Raw genomic sequence first — 21273 nt, 5'->3', positions numbered from 1 at the left:
AAACACAGGAGCTCCCGACGCAGCGATACTCAGGAAATATCTGAAATCGGGGGTGATACGTTCTACTGCTGCATTCATTTATGATCGATGGATCGATCGATCGATCGATCGGGTGATTGAATCGTCAAAAGTATGCTGCGGAAAATGTCAGTAAACTCAAGAGATTTAATAAATAGATAATTAAAGGATTGCAGATGGGCATATAAAAAGTATATGGGGGTTGGATCATAATGGATTCAACAAATGCTTCTTTACTGAAGTGTACTTACTGATACGTTTTTACTTAATTTTAGAGTAGTTAAAAAAAAAAACCGGACTTTTTCCCAAAATGAAAACATTAAAAATTTTTGATCTTTTATAAAAACCTTATTATATATTGGTTAATCGTTCAGTTACTTTATAGATAGGCTTTATTTCTCTGGTAAAGTTAATACTATCCCGCTAGTAATAGATTGCTCATATTATGCATTTTTCTGTCATACAAAGCTGGCATGAAATCAGGAAGATCACAGATCCCTTTAGATTGTCCAACTACTCCATAACAGTAAGGCTTCTCTCTACCATCTGGTACAGTCATCCCTTCCCCGCGAGATACATAGTACCCGTGGACCCATTGTACCACAGTTGATAACCAATAGCGATGGCCTCGACCAGTTGCATGTCCGTCATCAGCTGGACGAGAACCCGAACTACCTTTGGACCCCTGTCGATGGGGAATAAAAAATAAACCCCAATCTCGTTCGCCTCAAAGTAATGACATCAGCGACTGAGACGCGGCAGTGACGGAAGCAGCGGAGCAGGATACGGCTAAATATGCGACGCAAAATTGGTTAGGTTGGGTTGGATTTTGGTTGGGTTTGGCCATCCCATTTGCCGAGCCAGGCAGCAGCTCGAAAACAATCAGTCAGCGTTGGTACGCAGCCTGCGACGGACTGGCCGACTTCGACTTCTCCTGCGCTGACCTTCAATCAAGAGTTCGCTTTGGGAAGGCGAATTAGAATTGGCGCGCTCTTTCTGGCCAATATGCAGTTGTCTTTTTTTCATTTCATTTAGCGACTTTTTGGCCCAAAAGAGATAAGCTGGGCGAAAAGCAGGGAAAAAACGAAAAACAAAAAATGTTTCAAGGCGAAATTCGCACAGCAATCTTGGCAATAGCGCATAAAATAGCACAGAGCGCACACGAAGCGGGCAAAAAGTACCTGGCAGATACAGATACGACTGCCAGTGTGCGAAGCGAACCAGTCAGCCAACATCTGAGATACAGATACGAGCGCGCCGCTGAAATAAACAAAAATGTTTCCACAAAGAGGGGGGGTGAAGAGAAGAGAAGTGAAGGGAAGAGGAGAGGAGAGAGACCAGAAGAGAAGAAGCCGACGTCGCCAGCGAAACAGCAACAGCAATAGCAGCTCGAGTTCAGTTTTGCTTTTCCCAGCGAGCGTTTCAGTCGCTTTGCCTGAGTTTGCTTTGTCGCTGCCTTCGCCGCATGCCACTCACACACGCACACACACTGACAAAGACTGCCATGCATGTGCCCATGTGGAAATGTACCTTTATATAAACGAAAACGAACGACCCGATACGAAACGAAACAAAATCCCAACTGACAAGCAAGACTGACACACAGATACACGCACACACAGCGGCGAGAGATACACCGTTGGTGGTATTGGTGTAGACTGTTAGTCAGCATTTGTGCGGCATAGGGTTGCCATATGGCCGAAATCTACGCGGTCATGGGGTTTACTCTGTGGCTGGTTTGGAAAAGTACTGGGTGTCTAAATATGTTCCTTTTAAAACTATATTACTTTTAGAAAAGTATATTCATTATATAATGTTGTATATATATTATATTTATGTAAACAGCTCAAAGAATAAGAGCTTATAAGTGTAATTTAAATTATAGACTCTTGAGAACTATTGATGTTGTATATAGAGCACAGTATGTACGATTTTTTTATATTTTGAGCACAGTCCTATAATTTTGACTATTAAATATGAACTTTGATATTCATTTGAAACCTGAATGTTAAAGAATGTTTTTTTTCAAGTAAGAAAATATAATAATAATATACCAAGCAATTTAAACATTTTTACAATGACTAAGAATAAACATGGCTATCAAAATCCCAAGAACAAACATAAATCATTATATTTTTAACGTATACTGTTGGAATATGGGAGTTGGTATTGCATTCTGATAAATAACAATGTGTAGCTGCAAGAAATTAAAGTCTTTACAATTCTAGTATCTCTTTCTATATCTATATCTATATCAGCCCTGAAAAGTTTAAAAAACCCTACCCGATCGCTATCTGAAGATGTCAAAAACCCAATCGACTTTCAAATCGAGCCCCGCACTCTGGCAACGCCACGGCAGTTGCTTGTATCTTTTAAATACCCGCTCCCACAATCGAACCGAATACCGAACAAACCGGCGGGCCAAAGCGCCTGGTTTGGTTTGCTTTGGCTTTGGGTTTGCACAACGTTTCGCTTCGCTGTTCGTAGTTCGTTATTCCGTAGTTCGTTATTTCGTTGTTGGGATTTCTGCCTTGCTGTGCTGGGTTGAAATTGGTGGCTGGCAACACCGCTCGGCCTCACACACAGCTGGCAATGCCCCAGTATTGTGATTGTGTTGTGTGTGCGCGCTCTCGCTCTCTCCCAGTCAGTCCCACCGCTCTTTCTCTCCTCACCATCCCCGCTGCTATCGAGAAACTCGTTCAGTTTCAATGCTTTTTACATAAGTGCGCGTCGCGCGAGGGAGATAGCTGTATGCAGCTTGCTCGCTCGCACTCGCCACGAACGGTGCTCGTACAGGGGTGCATTTACTTGCGTCTGTGTGCGTGCCTGCCGTTTGGCTGCCTGCTGCCTGCTTCTTGAGCGCCGAGCGTTTTATTTGTGATTTTAGCACGGTGCTGCGAGGTCCACGTCGCTCATTTGCTCCGTGCCCGCTCGACAGCTCCAATTCGAAAACGACGTAAACGCCAGCCGTTCGCCAAGCGCGCGTAATTCAAAGTTATCAACTCGAAACACTGTTTCTCGGAAAAAGTGCACACCGTTAAATGTGAAATATTCAATCAAGTCAACTGGAGTATATAAAAATATTTTAAAAAAGTATAGTGAACTGCATAAAATACAGATCGATCAGTTTGAGTAGTGCCAGCCATGTCGTCCAAGTTCTGTGATGCCGCTTTGGGTCGCTCCTACGCCTGCTCGTCCCGCATTCCTTCGGGACACCTGCTGGCCGCCCTCTGATCCGCCCACGCCGCCCAGTGACTGACTGAAAGGGATCGTACCGCCCTGAACAAAAACTCCAACGCGTTACCTTTTTTTTCGTTTCCCATCTATTTGGCTATAAAAGTTGTGAACCTGGGAACGGCCCAGCCGAAAATGTGCACTGAGGTGAGTCTTCCAAATCCTGCCAGGATTGGTTAAAAAGTATTTTTAAGAATTTCGGGATATAAACAATTTTTTAAAGGGGAATTCGAAATGTGTCTGAACTCTTCTCTGATCACAGATACTAATAGATAAGCGGGTTTTCAAACTTTTCAATTTAAATGAATGAATTTTGAAATTCCAAATTGGGAATTATTTACTAAACTGAGTATTAAAACGATATTTTAAATATACCATTAACTTTACTAAAATGCAGGAAGATTTAAAAAAAAAGTATTTTTTCTAAACTTAAATTGCAATATGTTTAATCAGTTAGCAACGAAAACAGCAAAGATTTTCGGAATTCCCAGCTTAACAGTTCAACTACGAGCGAGATTAGCGCCTGGCTCACATTCCAAGTAATACCAATCCCTCAAACTGACTTATCAGTAACTTGAACTTGCCACAAGTTCAGTTCGTCTAGAACTGATAAGGCGATGTTGTGGTTGCGCCTCCGCCAATTGGTGAATCTCTCAGGTGGCATGCCGCACCTGCAGCGTCTCCTTGCGAAATGCGCGTAGCTTCAACATGTGGTTTGTGAGCTTATTGGCAATGCGTGGGCGGGTGTTTGACTAAGTGGGTGGCGATGATGATGATGGTGGTGGCGGTGCTCTGGGCATGACATGCAAACTTAGGTGGGTGGATACCAGCCAAATCCAAGGGATAAGGAGTAATGAAGGTTCTCGGCAACAAAGGGACATGACAGCGAACCCAAGAACAGCAACAATGCCCGCTCTCGGTGGCTGCTGCCATTCAGCAATGTAAACAATGCACAAGTTGCACGTGCAGCCAGCAGGCTGGCCAGTGCCCCCTTTAATACCCAAACCCAAACCCCTGACGAAACACAGTAAGAAATGAATGTATCCCAAGTTATGCACTGTTTGAAACAGAATACGATTTGATTCGCATTACATTTTTGATAACACACTGGTCACTTACAAATTATTTAAAATATTTGTTATTAAAAAAAGTATCTTATACCAGTAATCAAGTTCTAACAGCATATTTATATTTAACATAACTATGTAAAATGGATGCTTTATTAACCGTATAACTTCATATCAAAACATAATCTTTAGAAATGCTTTTGGTATTCGTGGGCTTTCTCATTTCTAAGCAAAAATAACACTTGCCAGCTTTTCAGTGCAGTAATAACCGTCTGAACTGCGGCAGTCCTTCTCCCTCGCACTTTGTGACCGTGCCAGGCATCGTGCAGCGCCATCTATTGGCACACATTCGCACAATATGCTAAATAGCCGCTGCTTGCGTCAACAGCTCCGTCGGCGTCGCTGTCGCCGGCTTAGCCGCTGCGCTTGTCTAATGCAACGCAACAATTGGACAGCAGCAGCGTCGGCAGCAGCAAAGCAGCAGACAGCTGACTTTTGGGGCCTTTTAATTAATTACATGCAAACGCTCTTTTTCGGCTCTCCTCATGCTCGCTCTCTCAGACCGCCCCCTCGCCAACCACCCGCCCACAGACACAGCTCCCCCGCAGAAAACAGCAACAAACTTTTTGGCGTCGCCGTCGGCGTCAGCGTCATTGCTCTGTTTACGTTTTCTCTTTCCTTGACGGCAGCGGAGCAGTTCGCATTAATTTCTTAGTTCTTTCGACAGTAAGAAAAAGTTGTACAATGCGTTGAGTTCATGCTGAATTTTCCGCCAGTACGTAGAACTCCAAAACGGCCTTGCTGTATTGCATTAAAGGTTACTGAATCCCTGTAGAAACTACATACATAGATAAATAATATGATATAAGACTAAACGTACATCTTGTAGTTGGATTTCTCTGTCAGTTGCACCTTAATCCCAACAACCTCTATCTAACTCTTAAAATCTGCGATTTACATATGTATGTATAGTTATTTGTAAGTCATATTAATAGAATTGCATATGTCCAATTCCATTAATATGACTTACAAATCCTCTTATAAGAAGTCAAATCTTCACGCAAGAATTGGTACCGTCCTTTCTTTCTTCGAGTACTGTTTTCACTTGAGGAAGTTGCAGTTTCGAGTGGAAGTATCTTTTATGATCACCCTGCCCGACACCTTTCTCTATTGCACAATAATCCGTTTCGATAAATGCAACTCACAACGCCTTCACCACTGATTGTTTACTTTTCCCCAGAGCCAAAGGGCATTTCCCGTTCGTTGCAGTCTTGATTCTGAGCGCCTTATCTTTATTCCTTTTCTTGTTCTGCTCTTTTAATTGTTCTTTATGGTTATGTGCTGCTCTGAATTGTTGTTGTTTTCGTTCCTCCTCGTCGTTTTGGCTGCTCGTTTGGTTTGGGGTTTTTGGGGTGGTGCAAATTCCGGCACGAGACTTAATTCACTTAATTGAGCAGGCAGCGCAGTCAGCCTCAGCCGCGGCAGTGACCGCGACTGCGACTGCGGCTGTGACCGAGGCAGCAGTAGAGGCACAGGCAGAGGCAGAGGCTAAAGCACGGGCCGGGTGGCCTGGCAAATAATAGTTTGGAGTTGGCGCCGGACCGGCATGGTACGGATGTGTACATGGAATATAGGAGGCGGCCGCCTTTGGTGATTTCACTTTCAGATACATTAACACAAGTGCGCTGAATTGCGCGCGCCTTTTGAGTTATTGGTAGCAGCGACGCTGGCTGCGCAGCACCAGCACCAGCAGCAGCCTCCTTCGTTGCCCATTTTCTTTGGCTCTTCGATTTTATGAATGAAAATCGCGACTTGGTTGGTTTGGTTTTGGTTACGCTTTGGTTGCACATATAGCCACATAGCCGCTGCTATATTTGCATGAGTGTGTGAGTGGAGCGAAGGATACGCACACACATGTGTCTGGTGTCTGGGGCAGCCATAAAATAAATGCCTTCAGGGGGCTTCAACCACGCCACTGAGGGTGTACGTGTGTGTGTGTGTGAGCGTGCCCCAATAATACCATTATCCTTGGATGCTCTGGCTCCCTTAATTTACCCTCGCATCTTAACTTGTTGCCGGCTCCTTGGGTCAAGTGCAACACGAAAACGCAAATTGCTCAATGAGGAATGTATAATCAAATAAGAGGAGGAGGAGTTGGAATTTTTTGTTTTTGTTCTCTTCTTTTGTTGTGTTACCAGTCTTCTAAAAATGTAAACAAAAGACTGCCACGAAAGAGGACGGGCGATGGCACCGCGTCGCATGAGCGATTTGGGACCCAGTCACGACTTGTGTCGTCCCGCAGGTGAAACAGGAAAGAAATGCATCCTACTAAGTTATGGACCTGCTAGATGACGGCGTACTTGAATTCTCGAAGTATTAAGAACTTCTCAGTAGTTAGCTCTTAACCTTCATGATATATTTTAAGTCTTATACCTTGGACACGAAAGTATTGCTCAATTAAGATATAATCAGTACCTACACTTTGACCCACTGTAAACTGCTTTATCATTGCACACTTTTAATAACTATCGGTAGACCAATAGCAATTAATATTCCAGTTGCTGTATTAACCCATAAAACCGAGCCCCTTGTTAATGACGCTCGATTGTCCCGAGGGTTAAGTTCAGATCCCTAGATAAGAGCTATCGTAGGCAGTCGGTTCAACAAACCTCAAGTTGGCTAGTTAAGGGATTTGAAGGCGGATCACTAGCGGCTCCAGCCAAAACTTGTGCTTATCACTAATGACATGCAAGTTGTGCCGTTGCTCACAGCTGTTTTTCAACCACAACAGAGAGCGCAGCAAGTTGGCCGTAAAACAATCACTGTGCCTCTTTAGGTCCCCTGTTGACCGATTGAAAGATTTGCTCGCACAGAGCGTATATGGCAACGCGGTCTTGACTTGGCTCGACTTGGCTTGACTTAATGTATGCCCACACATCCACGGGCAACATACAAAGACAGCTGGCATCGGCGAGTTGTGGCACGAAATCTTATCAATGAATGCGCATCACTTGCACTTGTTTGCACCACCTGAGGGGGGGGATGATGTGGCTATATGGCTATGGCGATGGCGATGGCTATGACTATGGCTATGGCTTTGGGTATGAGTTCGGGGAATTACCGGCTGGCGACGACGTAAATGGCTCGACGATGACGATGACGACGACGGCCGTGTGATGATGACGTGACTCTCAGGCGGTCCAGGGCGCTAACAACAACAACAACAGAAGCCATTACACGTGCAATGTCCAACTACCAATGCACTTGCACACGCACACCATTAGCATTATTAAATCGCAAGCCGCAAATTTGCGGTTGCGTCACCTACTTAACACGCGGACCATAGACCATGGACGATGGCCAGTTGGGCAACTGAGACAACTGACCAAAGAGACGGAAGCTGGGGTGGAAGAGCGAGACAGGAGCACCATCCACGGGTTTGCTTAAGGACAACAGCACTACGAGAGCGCTAGCGAAAATTTCCATTAAGCCAAATTAAAGTTATCGTACGCAGAGCAGCGACAGAGCAAGGCTAACTGGCCCTCCCAGTTCACCACTACATAGTCCACCCCAATTCCCCACCCACTCAAGCACACTGGCAAAAATAATGCCCCGAATGACGTGCTACTTGAAGTATAACTGAATCGAAAATGAAAATCAGTTCGATTTTGGATTTTGGTTATAAATGCAATAGTTATAAATGAAAGGTGTCCTGAATCTTAAGCAACTTCAGCGCTTGAAAGCATCCTTTAAAATACAAATATGTCTACGCATATGAAAAAACCTCCGTAATTTTATTTTCCACCGTGTACAGTTGTTCACTCTGCCTCCTCCGCATGTCCTCGCTTCCATTTTCATTTCTCTCGCTGCTCTCACTGACAACCGCCCCACCACCCACGCAACAACAACAACACCAACTGAATACGGCAAAAAAGAGGAAGGCAGTGGAGTGGTTTGAAACATTCCATCTCTCTTTCTCTCTTCCGCACTCCCTTTCTCTTTTGCTCAGCCCACGTAGTGGTGTACGTGCAATTGGAAAAGTGGTTTTCATACTAGTGGATGGCCCAAAACCACCACCACCACCAGCGCCGACAGCAGAGCAGCAGCACCACCACCATCAATCCACCCAAAACCCATCGTATTTCTCGTCCTGTTTGGTAGGCTTCATTATGCCAGAACTTGGGGGTTAATGGGAGGTACAGTGGGTGGCATAGCATTTCACCCAATTTCATTATATTTGCCAACGTTTTTAGCTTTTATACGTCACACGGCATATCTCACCACACCCAACACAAGGAGCATTCAGAGTGGGTGGTTTGGGTTGATTTTATAAGGGGGATGTCGGGGTTTGGTCGAGGTACGGTCGGGTCGTACGATAGAGAAAAGCCGGTTCGACTTTACTGCGCAGGGTCGCCAACTCGACTCGATGAGAGGGGTTGGGTGGGACAGGATGAGGCGAAGGATATGGGATGGCTGATGGTGGATGGGTGGCTGGTATATGGATGTAGGTGGTTTTCGGCTGCCTGTGCTGCCAACCCATTATTATAAAGAATATAATATTATAATAATGTCAGGCATAAAGTGCCAGAGAGAGAGACAGAGACGGAATAGCAGAGAGGGTGTCTCGGGAAGAGGAAGATTCGCCCAACCCTCCGTGGGGGCTGATGGAGCTTACACACACACAAGCACAACGAAAGCCCGTGTATATGTGCAGAATAAGGTTATTTTATAAACAGTCCAGGGTGTTATAAGGGGACACTGCCACCGGGGGAGGGTTGAATGTGTATGTGTGGGCTGCCGTATCGAAGCAGAGCCGGAATATACGAGTGCGGGAGTCCGGGAGTTGGCGTCATAGTCACGGATGGGCGCTCGTGGGCGGACATGGGTTAAAGCGGCAAGGCAGCCCTTAAAGAGTGTTAACCATGGAACCGTTAAATAAAGGACACACTGATTGGGTCCCGCGATAAATCCTAAACTTCAAGATCAACTGAGTTAGCAAATGGAGAGTAGCTATTTGTAGAATGGCCTAGATCGGAATATGAGATCAGATCACTTTGGCCGAGAAACCAAAAATTCTTAATTTTTTATACAAACCTGGAAATAAATATTTTAAAACAAGCTGAATTTCACATAAATAAGATATCTTGTTAGTTTTTTTGTTGACGATCAGAATCGAATACACAAATATCTTTTAACTAAAAACGTCTGTGCTACCTTATAAACTGAGCTTTCTTGTTAACCTTCTACTATAATATTCAATGTATGTATAATATAGTGCTCTCAAATGCTATGAACAGTCCTCCAGTTTTCCTATAAAGTCTTTATCATTCAATGTACCTCGACAGTATCTTCGCTATTTGATTGCCTCATGCCGTAGGAAAATGCCAGCGGGCAACCTTGGTTCGATCCGTTAGCTTTGTGGCGCTGCGCTGGCGAGTTCAAATCCGAAACCGATTCAAACTACGTGAATTTGCGCGCGCTACGCTGCGGCCGTTGTCCGACATCCGACGAATACAATATCCAACATCCGTTATCCCACCACGCTAGCAACCTTCGCTAAAACGAGCGCGCCGTACTTACCACTTACCATACTACAACTGAAAGCGGGGGGTTTTTGGGGTGGGATTCTTCGTCCCCTTTGAGATTTTTGCCATTCTAAGCGAAACGCACTAGAAAAACGGTCGCTGTAAGCCTCTGCCTGTTCCTTTTCTTCTTCTTCCCCATCTACTCTTCTTTCTTTGGCACATCGAGTGTTTTCGAAACGCAAAAAGAAACAAAAATATTTTCAACAAAAATCGGAACGCAACACTGCCGACTCAGTCGACGACGAGTCGTTGTTGTTGCCGCCATCATTTATTTTTTCGTCGTTTCTTTTTTTCCTGCTACATACTACAAAATTAAACTCGAACGAACCAGCGAACGAACGAACGAACGTTCGCTTGGCTCCGTGCTTTTGGAACGGCAAAAGTTGCGATATTACGTCCCTCGCTATCAACAGCACAGCGATGGCAGCTCTTACCCTGTACAGTGTACATGCATATACACGAACAAGCGATTTTAATACATGAAATTTTACTGTGCAGTATACACACACATACTCCCATCGGAACACATACCAACATGCACATACAGCACACTGGTTCCATCATCATTATTTACCAGCATTCGCTTTGTTGTTTTACCCTCGCTCGCTCTCTTCTCTTCTCTTTGCATGCCTTCTCTCTCGTGTCATCTCCCTTTCCCCTTCGCGTTGCAGCGGCCCATACTTTATTTTTAACTGTGCGACTGTACTTCGTGTGTCGGTCGTTCGGCTCGTTCGCTTGTACATGTTTGTACATATATACGAACGGAGTGTCTGTATGTATGCGGTGAGTCGAGTCAGCAACATTGGATGTAGCTGTGGATGTACATATGTATGCATGGGATGTGGAGTGGAGTCTTTGTTGGTTGGGGCTATATGTACAAACATACGTACATATATACCCACAGTTTTTTCCATGGTATTTTTTTTGTTTTTGTAATTTTGTGTTTACCAAGCGGCTTGGTGAATGTACGTACGTACGCCTCGATAGCTGTTGTTGCCTCGTACACTGCGCGACGTGCAATTTGCGCAGTGTGCTGTCGCTCCGACAATTGTTAACGGCAATTGTTGTTGCTCGTTGGCTGTAGCCCTGGTTCCGATTCGGAGCGATTAGCGCACTTGACGCAACTCAACTCAACTCTCTTTTGCTCTGGTCGCTCTACTCGTGCTCTTGTCTTATCAGCTGGTCTGCGTGATAAGAGCCGCACGGCAGAAATTTTTGCATGCAGATCGATGATCATCGGCTATCTGCCCAAGTGGGGAAGCTATTGAGGATCACCATTCTACTATCACCACACCTCGTGGGTTCAGAAATGGTAAAGATATTAAGGCGTTTGATTTTAGAGATCTAGACATCATTGCGGTGTATTTGAAAAGGTTCGTCGTATTTAGAGCCAATCTTCAAATGAATTCGATAAAAATAAATAACTGGAGAATGTTATATAAAGGTTCATATGCTCTCAATATCGAAAGCACTTATTTTAGATGGGTATTACTATATAATCACTTTTTAAAGTCTGTAGGATCGTGCTTTATTATAATCTAAAAATTGAGTTAAATATAAGATTAGAGTTAAAAACTTATAAGTTGGTGTCAATATTCCTATTAATTCCGATCGTAGGAAGGGCCCACCATTGCTCAGACCTCTTCTTATTAGCTGGACTGGGCAATCAATCGACCAACAGGTTGATTTCCTGGCAATTTCATTCCCATCTCAAGTCGTCCCGCTACTTGGCAAAGGTTCAATCACAGTCGAATTCGTCCTTAAAGTCTCGACAGTCGGAATGGCATATTGATGGATCGCTTGGGTTGGTCAGGTAGAAAGTGAGTGCTGCAATCCTAGAAAACCGAAATTGAGCCCGAACCCACTGGCGTGTCTAATGCGCTGCATCCTTTTCGGGGATTATGGTTCTCGACCTTAGGTAAAAATGCTCGCCCGACCCTTGGGCGGCTTACAATGGAATGGGATGATGATGATATGGGTTGGTTGGATGGTTGGATGGCTGGTATTGGGATTTGTGAGGGTCTCGACTCACGTTTCACGAAATGCCGAACTCTGCCTTTGCCGTACACATCGCAGAAACAGCTGAGTTGAGTTGCCTTGATAGAAAGCAGGCGAGGCTGGGAGGTATGGTTCATTGACCAAAAGTTACCATTCTTAACCCCCATCTCCCACACATCCCCCACTTGGCCTCCTCTCGTATGGGTAATGTATGTTGTCAGCTGTTCCCCCATTTCGCCAAATCACATACACTGACACTCACGTACGCAAAGTGGGAAGAGCGAGAGATGCCTTGCAAATTTTCAATGTCACCAATTGCGATGCCAACTTCGCTGCCGACGTCGCTGCTTATAAATCTTCGACATGAAGCGCGCAACAAAAAGCCGCAAAAAAAAGAAGGCAGAAACAGCAAGCGGCGTGCATTGAAAATTGCTCTAATTCGCCAAAAACAGCTGATTTGGTCGACGACGCCGCCGTCGCGGTGGCTTCCTGTCTCCGTCGCGGCCGCTGCCTCCGCCTCTGCCTCTGCCGCCAATCGACGTCCCCACATCCACATCCACATCGACACGGGGACTCGCACTCGAAACTCGGTATCGAAATCGGAATCGGAATCGGGGGTTTTGTGTCTGTCAGTCGTGCGGCGAACTCCGTGGTGCGGCAACATGAAATGGCCGACGCAAAATATGCGCACATCAAAAAAGACTGCCACCTACAACGCAGCCCACGAACTCCACCCAATCCAAAAAGCACAGCCCATCCGTAGCTCTCTAGCACAGCCTTGATTCATGTTTGGGTAAACAAACAGTCTTGCAACTATTGAGTGGACCATTTTACAAATATCCATACAGTGGAATTAAAGCCCAAAATATTCGTTAAAACATATGGATAAAGTATTATTACCATCGATAACATATTTCTTTGGGGGATTGTAGTAAAAATATGAAAAGCTATTACTAGATTTGTTTAATTCGTATACACTTTTAATTGCATAGTTGGTATTCATTTTAACATTACAAATGCTATACCTCCGAGAGGGGAACTAGCGTTGAGTTAGTGGGAAAGCCTGGCTTGAACATCTTTCCGTTCCCACATCGTCATGTGCCGCTATAAGCAAATAGCTCTGTTATTGTTGTGGGTGTTTGCATTCAAAGTTTTCACCATGAGGGAGGGAAAAATAACTGAGCCAGCATGGGAAACTCCGAGGGACCAGCCACCATATCGGCGTCATCTCGAGCTTCCCATCCACATCCATGTCCAGATCCAGATCCACATCCACATCCAGATCCAGATCCACAACCAGCAACTAAACTAAGAGAACTGGGCTCGAGAAAGAAGAGTGGGAGAGCGGGTAGTGCTGGTGGTGCTGGTGCGTCTTCGCCCCTGTCTTCAATTCAATTCATTTTTATTATGATGAGCTGAAGACCGCTTCGTCTTCGTCTTCTTCTTATTCAACTCCGTTGAACCCAGCTTGCTGGTAATTTTTTTTATTATGCCCCATCGTCGTTGTCTTCGGGCCGCGCGCGCTCTTTTTTATGTTTCCAAAGTTTCTTCTTCCTCTTTGACTCGTACACTTAAATTGCTTTGGCGGAGATCGCGGCTCAAAACCCAAACCCAAACCCAGACCCAAACCCAGCTCGAAAGCCGAAACTCGGCTTTTTTGCTTCTACTTGTTATTTTTTTCTTTCTTTATTTTTGTTTCTCTTGACGTTGTTTTTTATGTGCGGCTCTCGGCTCGACTCGACTCGACTCGACTCGATTCGCAGCTATCGCACGTTGTGCTGTGCGCCCCAGCCGAAGAATTCAAAGTGGGGCCCCCAGACCAGAGCACCAGACCCGCTACGACCGGAGTGGATCGGGCCAGAGCCACAGTCGTAGCCAGGCCCAGACCCACAGCCACAGCCCAAGCCAAAGCCCACAGCCCAGAGTTAAAGCCAGCCGGAGTTTCAGAGCCGAGGCACTGGAGGTAGCAACAACGACAACGACAACGGCAACGACAACGGCGACCGACTTAAATGCTTGGAAGTCGACTCTCGAACGGCACAATGGGATGGAATGTTATTTGGGAAATAATATTGGGTCTTAATAAAAGTATAATATAGGAAAAAATATTGCTCCAAGCTACATTTTCTGTGCTATTAATTACCAAAAAGTTAAAATTTTGTATTTTATTGAATTTTAAATTACGCCTGAGCTTAGATTGCTTTGTAAAATTCTCAAAAATTACTATTACATTACTATTACTTTTAGGTCCTTTAGCTATAGAACCCTACAACGTATAGCTACTCATTGATAAAAAGCCTGTTGGAAACAGAAAAGATCTCATCTGTCTAGTACTAAAATAGAAATTTTCATATTTAACTCCGGGATGTTGGCATAGAAAACACTTTTAGGTCAGTTTTAGCCCACTGTCTCCTGGCTCTTAGCTCTTGGCTCTGCCTTTCGGCCAAACATTTCGTTTCGTGTTGCTTTTGCTGTTGCTGTGGCTGTTGCTGCTGACGATGACTGGCTCCGGCTCTCAGGTTGGGTTGGTTTCTGTTCGCTGGCTGCTTGTTTGGCTCATAACCTGAAACTTGAATATTGTGGAATTTGAAGGTAGCGACGATGTTGTAGTTGTTGTTGTTACTGCAGCAGCAACAGCAACAGCAACAACTGCAGCGACGCTGCGTGCGAGCTTTAGACTCGGGCCGTCATTTTGGAGCCAGTCGAAGTCGGAGCCGGAGACGGAGACCCACGCCCCTCGCTCCGCCAATCTCCTCCTGCTTTTTCAGTCAGTTTTCAGTTTTCAGTCCGCTGCCAGTGCCAGCTGAAACGAGTTGCTGGCGAAGCGTAAAATGCTGCTGCTGCTGTTGTTATTGCTGCGCAAGTGTTGCTGTAGATGTTGCTGGTGGGTAAAAAGCAACGAACGCTTGACGGGTACTGGCTTTTGTGTTGCTGCTGCGGTGCCTGGTCGCTGTTGCCGCTTAAAACTGCCTGAGTGATGTTGGTGTGGCAATAAAATTCAACTTCCAGCAACATTGCCAGCGAACGCAGCTCGAAAATCATCATCATCAGCCAGCCAGACAGTCAGCCAGTCAGCTAGTCAGGCAGTCAGCCAGTCCCAAGATGATGGCCAGCATTGTATAAATTTTGTTTTCTGTTTTCTGGCTTATAATGATGGCCAGCATTTCTCCATTCCAACGAAAATTAGCGTAGAAAGTTTTATTTTTCTTTATATTTTTTGTGTGCGCGCTGTTGTTGATGTTGATGCTCGCTTGGGTTTTCCCGTTGCGAAGCTCAGCTGATGCGATTTGATTTGATTGAGGGGGGTGAGCTTTTAGCTGATTGGTTTTTGGCGCAGCTTTTAAGCGCACACGACGTATGCGCAACGAGCTTCGGCTGCATTACACATACGACCAGTTGTCAACAGAACAATGAGCAATGAGCAATGAGTGAGCGCCGCCTCGCCTTTAAAACGACGACTGCGAAGATAAGCATGAGTCAGCCGAGCCGGAATGGCAATGGGTACGGAGCAAAACCAATAATTCCGAGAAGGGACTTCTCGCTGCCGCCAAAGAAGACGTTGTATGGTTGGCTCTTGGTTTGGTTGGTTTGGTTGATTCGGTCCCAAAAGGGCGAACCATCCGGAGTCCGGACGGCCAGCATGTCTAGACTCGCTCCAGCCCCTATACCAAAAATAACACCGAAAATACAGCTGCAGACGCGAACGCGAACGAGAACGCAACGACGACGAGGGATGAAATGCGATGATGAGACATGCGGCAGTGGCAAGGCAAAACCCAGAGGCAGACAGGCAAACAAGGCGAACCGGGGCAGAGAACAGGGACAGGGACAGAGGCAATGTACTGGGGCAGGGGCAGGGGAAATGGGCATTGGCAGGGTCGGGGGTAGAAAAATGCGAAACACATGCGACTCAGCGACCGACGTCGACCGACCTCGATGACGATAACACACAGCGCACACAGCTCACACAGCAATGCGGACTGAAAACGAAACGAAAACTCACCCTCTAAATCGGGTTCTCGTATTATATTCCCCCAGTGCTGCAGGGAACTGCAGCAGCAGCAGCAGCAGCAACATCATAAGCAACATCAGCGGCACGGCGGCAACAGCACTGGCAAATATGCGAGCATATGGCAACCCTTATGGATATATGGATATGACAAAGGCCGTTCCTCGACCGACGTACCACGCACAGATGTTCAAAACTCGATGGGGAATGTCTCGGTGAGGAAGGGCACGGGAATTGGGCAGAGTGCCGGCAATTGAAGGGTGGCAACTCTTAAGCACAGGCGATGTGAGTTGAAAATCCCCAGCTAGACTCCGCGATCGATAGATATAGTCTTATTTTTGGGGAGATGGAAGCTTATTGAAGCTCAAAATGTAAGGGGATAGATCATTTCAACTTTTGTTGCATTTTTATATTTATAAACCCAAGACTATACACTTTATAGCATTCTGAAATGTACTAGGTACTTTATCTATAACTTTTTTATTGAGATCTGCAAATAACATATGTACAAACATATTACTTACATTACAAGTAAAAAAAATATGTGAAAAATAATGGGTCTACATATGTAGCTTTCCCGGGCAAGTAATTTCCAGCATTCTTTCGTTCCACTGTTGATCAAAAATCTTGACTGGAGCAGAACTCGAAAACTTAAAAATAGTTTCAAAACAGAAAAACGAAACGTAGAAACGGAGAAAAGTCCCACAGCAAATGTGGCGGAAGTTGATGGGAAAGTGCCAGGAAAAGCAGAGCATTCGGAATGGAAAGACTACGGCAATCGTGGCAGCCCACACGATTCTCGAGGTTCCGCCCTCTCTTCTCGTCTCTGTGCGTTTTATTTTAAGAAGATTTCGAGCAGCGTCGATGAGCAATGCCATCAGTCGAAAGGGGGAGGAGGTGGGGCTGGGTGGCTGGGGTGAGGCAGAGGGTGGCTGACTGACGGAAAGACAGCCTCGAGTTGCCTGGCTTGGCTGTTGCTGTTGGTGTTGTTGCCGCCTGGCATTTTCCATTCCATTTTCATGGCTCGAGTGGGTGGAAGGAACGAGGGTGGTACGATGGCTGGCTGAGTGGGCGAAGGGGGGAGTTCAAGTCCCTGCCTGACTTCCATTTTCTTGATAAGTTTTTAGCTGGCTGTGTGTCCTTTGTTGGCTCGTGCGAACTGTGAGGAAATTTATGATGCACAGAGGGAAAATACCGAGCTGAAAACTTATAAATAAAGAAATTTATTTGAGAACGATTTTAGCTTAAGGATTTGGGGGTTCTTTGTCGTACTTTAGAAATATTTAATTGTAATTTTCCTGCTCATCACAATTATTTCAGTAAGGTCACTTGCCTTTCTGCTGTGTGTCCAACTCCTTTGTAACGTGTTCTTTATTTTGAGGGCAAATCACTAAATTTATGTTATATTCCCTATTGCAGGTGAATTCCGCGATGGGTCTTCAAGCAACAGCCGCCACCAAGCGGAAGCATGAGCTGACCTTCGACAGCAAGGATGCCAACACCACCTACACGGGCAACTGTGCCCCACCCCCCGTCAAGGCCAACAAGTGGGCCGTCAGCAACAACAACTACCTGGAGTCGCTCGAGGAGCAGCAACAGCAGCAGCAGCAGCAATCGCCATCGGAGCCAGCTGTTGAGTCCAACAACAACCACATTGTTTTAGAAGCAAACATGGATGCGTTAAAGCCAACGGAGCCAAGTATTAGCAATGGTCATGAAGTTACTACCGCCGTCGCAGCCCTTAAAAGCCAAGCGGAGGTGCCACTCCCGCCGACAGCGAGTGCGGCGATACCAGAGGACAGTATCGCTAGACTAGAGGTGGTCACCTCAGCCGTTCCTTGTCAGCCCTGGACGAGCAATGCGTCCACGACTCCATCGGCGGTGGCAGGACCCGCTGGATCCGCTGAACCAGTGGACTGCATCTCCAAGCTGCAGGCGGTCGCGGTGCCCAGTGATCCTTGGGGCAGCATTGCCACCCGCTCCACGCTGGCCACTACTCTGCTCAGCGCCGATGAGCTGGATGACGATGATGATGATTTTGAGGACGACTATGAGGAGGAGGAGAGCATCATACCCACCTACTGTCCCATGCGCTATCATCCCTTTGTGCCGCATCCGCACCCTCATCCGCACCAGCTGCCGTCCCATCCCCACCAGCAGCAGCCGCAGCAGCTCACCCAACAACAACCACATCCCCAGCAGCAGCAACTCGCCCAGCAGCAGCAACAACATCCGCAGCAGCAGAGAAGCTATGCCCCCGGATATGGGAGCAGGCAACCCAACTACTATTCGGAGCCTTTCCCGCAGCAGAATTGCTCGCGGACCGGAGGACCGCAGCACATGACGCAATCACCGCCGACACCGCAGCAGGCGCGTGGTTTTGCTCCACCCCAGTGGGCGACGGCGGGAAGCAGTCCAGCCAATCCCTCAGCGGGAGCCCAACAGTTCTACGAGGCGAGCAGCGGTGGTGCCTATGCCCCGCCAGCGGCGCCCCAGCAAACGATTCGTTGTGCAGAGAACGGCAAATCCTATCTAGACTTGGGCTGCAGCAGTGGCGCATCCGGCAACGCTGGAGGATCGCCCATTAGTCCGCCGCCCTCATCGGCACCTGTTGTTCCGTTCGCCGGCTTGCCGCTCCATGGCTTGCCGCTCAAGCGGTGCTGTGATGGACGACCCGGTGGCTGGTGCAGTGCCAACAGGAGTTGCTACAAGGACACGCGCCTGAAGATACGCAATCTGTCCATGTTCAAACTGTCCCGTTTCCGGCAGGTTTCCGAGCAGTCGCTATACCGCTCGGTGCTCATTTGTAACACGCTGAAGCGCATTGATCGGGAGATCGAAGCCGAGGCCAAGGAGCTGCACCAGGCGGCGCAACAGCACCACCAACAGGCGGCAGCAGCGGCAGCCGCAGCAGCAGCAGCGGCGGCTCAAGCGGCTCAGTACCATCCAGCCTACCAGCAGCAACAGCAATCCCCGCCAGCACCACTGCATCCGCATCCGCAGCAGCAGATGGACTATGCGCCCGTGTTGAACTGTGCCCGTTTGGCAAACATGGATCACTACCAGCAACTCAGTTTCCAGCCCCAGCACCAGCAACAACAGCAGCCTTCGCAACCACATGGCTACCACGAGCGTCTGGAGAGCCAGCCCGCCTACAGGGGCGTGGCAGCGGGTGCGGGCAGCTTCACTACGCAGCCGAACTGTGATACATCAGCGGCAGCAAGTAGCAGCAATACCAGCGGCAACAGCAACAACTCCTCAGCGACAGCGGCGAGCAGCAACAGTAGTTTGCACCCCTACGATCACTATCCCTTTCGGGAGTCGCAATCTGGTCGAGCCACGCCCTTCCCGGCCTGCCCCACCACCACAGCAGCAGCGGCTGCAGCTTCGGCAGCAGCAGCAGCGGCCAGCGGAGGCGCAGCAACCACCCTGAGCAGCAACATCAGCAGTTCCCCCGCATCAAGCAGCACTAGCAGCAACACCACTTCCTCAACGGTGATGAGCAGCAGTAGCGGGAATACTGTGAGCAGCAATGGCACCGCGCCAATTGCCCCTACCACCAGCAGCAACAACTGCGATACTAGCGATTCGGGCTATGCGGACGACGACTCTACGCGATCCATCAACTGGAGTTCGGTGCTGAGCCTGAGTTCGCAATCGGCGCTGGATCCGCTGAACAACAACGATTTATTCAGCATACTTCCGTCGACGACCACACCCACAGCGGTGCCAGTTTCAGTGCCAGCCAGCAGTTCCAGTTCCTCCTCGGGATCCACGCTGGCATTCAGCGGGAGCTTCACCACCGTGCAAGCGAGCGGCGGCAGTAGCAGTTCCTGCGGGAGCAGCTCCACCACCGCCACATTCACCACCCTGTCCACCATTTCCTCGGCCACCCACTCTCTGACATCGTCGTATGTAAGCAGCATCAGCTCTAATGTGTCGGCGGGAGCCAATACCTGGGAGTACGGATTCCTGGACATGGAGTTCGGACTGGGGTCGGAGTTCACGGAGCTGGTGCCGAGCTGTAAGCTCAGCTCGGAGGATCTCTTCAAGAGCGGACTGGGCGGTCAGGTTGTGACCGCCTCCCGCCTGCACGACAACGAACTGGAGCAGCCGGCCCACATCATGGTTGGCAGTTAGTATCAGTTGTAGACGATGACGGCGACGGCGACGGCGATGGATCCCCAGCGGATGGCGGCGTGCTGGTCGCGTCGCCTGCTGGCGCCCACTAGCAATTCCAAGCAGTATTGAATCGACAAAATGCGGGATGGGGAGAGGGGGATCTAACTGCTAATTGTGCTCAGGTTGTGAACGTGCATGAGATATATATGTAGTATACACATATGTATATTCGTAATTCTTGGTCCTAATTACCCCTCTCCCTTCCCTTACACAAGCAATCGGGGACACAAATTAATTGCAATCTAATGAAATTCTTAAGAGAAGTCGAAGAAATGGCAGAACAATGAATATGACAAATGAGCATGCAAAACTATTAGCAAATTTTTCTAAGTGTAAATATTGTTAGTCTTAAGGCAGAACAGCGAACTCCTAGCCAAGTAAGTTTGAAACGGAAGCAAAACAAAATTCTATATTAGCGTAACTTTAGCATTGTTAGTTGCAATTGTTGCAGTTTTTCGATTCAACACCACACAAGAACAACAACAGCATCAAATCGATCAACAAAAGGCCGTTGGAAATTTTTCAAATCCAAATCAATTAACAAAATTTACGTTTTGGCCTAAAGACGATGCAATATTCGGCGTACATGGCGAAATTGATGAAAAATAGAAAAACGTTTACTATATTACTAGCCATAAGTATTATTATTTATATACAAAACCGCAGAAAACAACAAACAAAAGAACAACTTAAAACAAAGTTTTATAAAAGAAAAAACAAACGAAAAAAAACACAAAAAGAACAAAAAAATTAAAAACGCAAGCAAATATAAAGAATTTGTTTAAAAAAAAAACAATATTTTTTAATATGTTTCGGTGAGGGTGGCGGAACTTAATTTTTCAGCGGAATATATCCAGATGAAACAAAGGTATTTATTCGTGAATATCTTTGATTAAATATCCTCGTCGCGCTCTGCAGAAATTCAAATTTCGCGCGTAAAATCCAAAGCAAACAAACACAGTGCTGCCACCCCAACAAAATCTTCCCAAACTGTACTTTAGTGTGACCATTACTTCTTTAGGTTCGATTCCCCGCTACACAAAGCAGTGTACACTGCTTGTCTGGTGGAAGCACCCGATAAAAATGTTACTTAAGGGGTAACACTTTTTTGTATTTTGAAATATCCTTTTTTATTATCGATTACAATCGAATAATCATATTTAAAAACTGGGACTGAAAC

General features: G+C 46.8%; 1 protein-coding gene and 1 long non-coding RNA gene across 4 annotated transcripts in view; one reads left to right on the top strand and one right to left on the bottom strand.

The window, feature by feature from the left end:
- LOC6537071 (box A-binding factor) overlaps positions 1-20792 on the top strand; it is a 35469-nt gene extending 14677 nt beyond the window's left edge. Inside the window, exons 1-2 of one of the 3 annotated variants that reach the window (XM_015192607.3) lie at positions 2882-3399; positions 17331-20792. In XM_015192607.3, the coding sequence (XP_015048093.1) occupies positions 3388-3399; positions 17331-20051 (2733 nt within the window). In that variant the 5' untranslated portion in view covers positions 2882-3387 and the 3' untranslated portion in view covers positions 20052-20792. Of the gene's footprint in view, positions 1-2881; positions 3400-15893; positions 16127-17330 lie in introns of those variants that run through there. The other 2 variants (XM_039375091.1, XM_002097596.3) reach the window with 2 other exon arrangements.
- On the bottom strand, positions 345-15901 carry LOC120321704. The gene is made up of 2 exons (XR_005561405.1): positions 14526-15901; positions 345-14471 (listed from the first exon to the last, which is right to left on the bottom strand). It is a non-coding gene; the product is annotated as an uncharacterized LOC120321704 (long non-coding RNA).
- Positions 20793-21273: the final 481 nt, after the last annotated feature.

The sequence above is a fragment of the Drosophila yakuba genome, chromosome 3R (genome assembly GCF_016746365.2).
Source record: "Drosophila yakuba strain Tai18E2 chromosome 3R, Prin_Dyak_Tai18E2_2.1, whole genome shotgun sequence".
NCBI lineage: Eukaryota > Metazoa > Arthropoda > Insecta > Diptera > Drosophilidae > Drosophila > Drosophila yakuba.
This window is presented reverse-complemented; position numbering and strand designations above follow the sequence as displayed.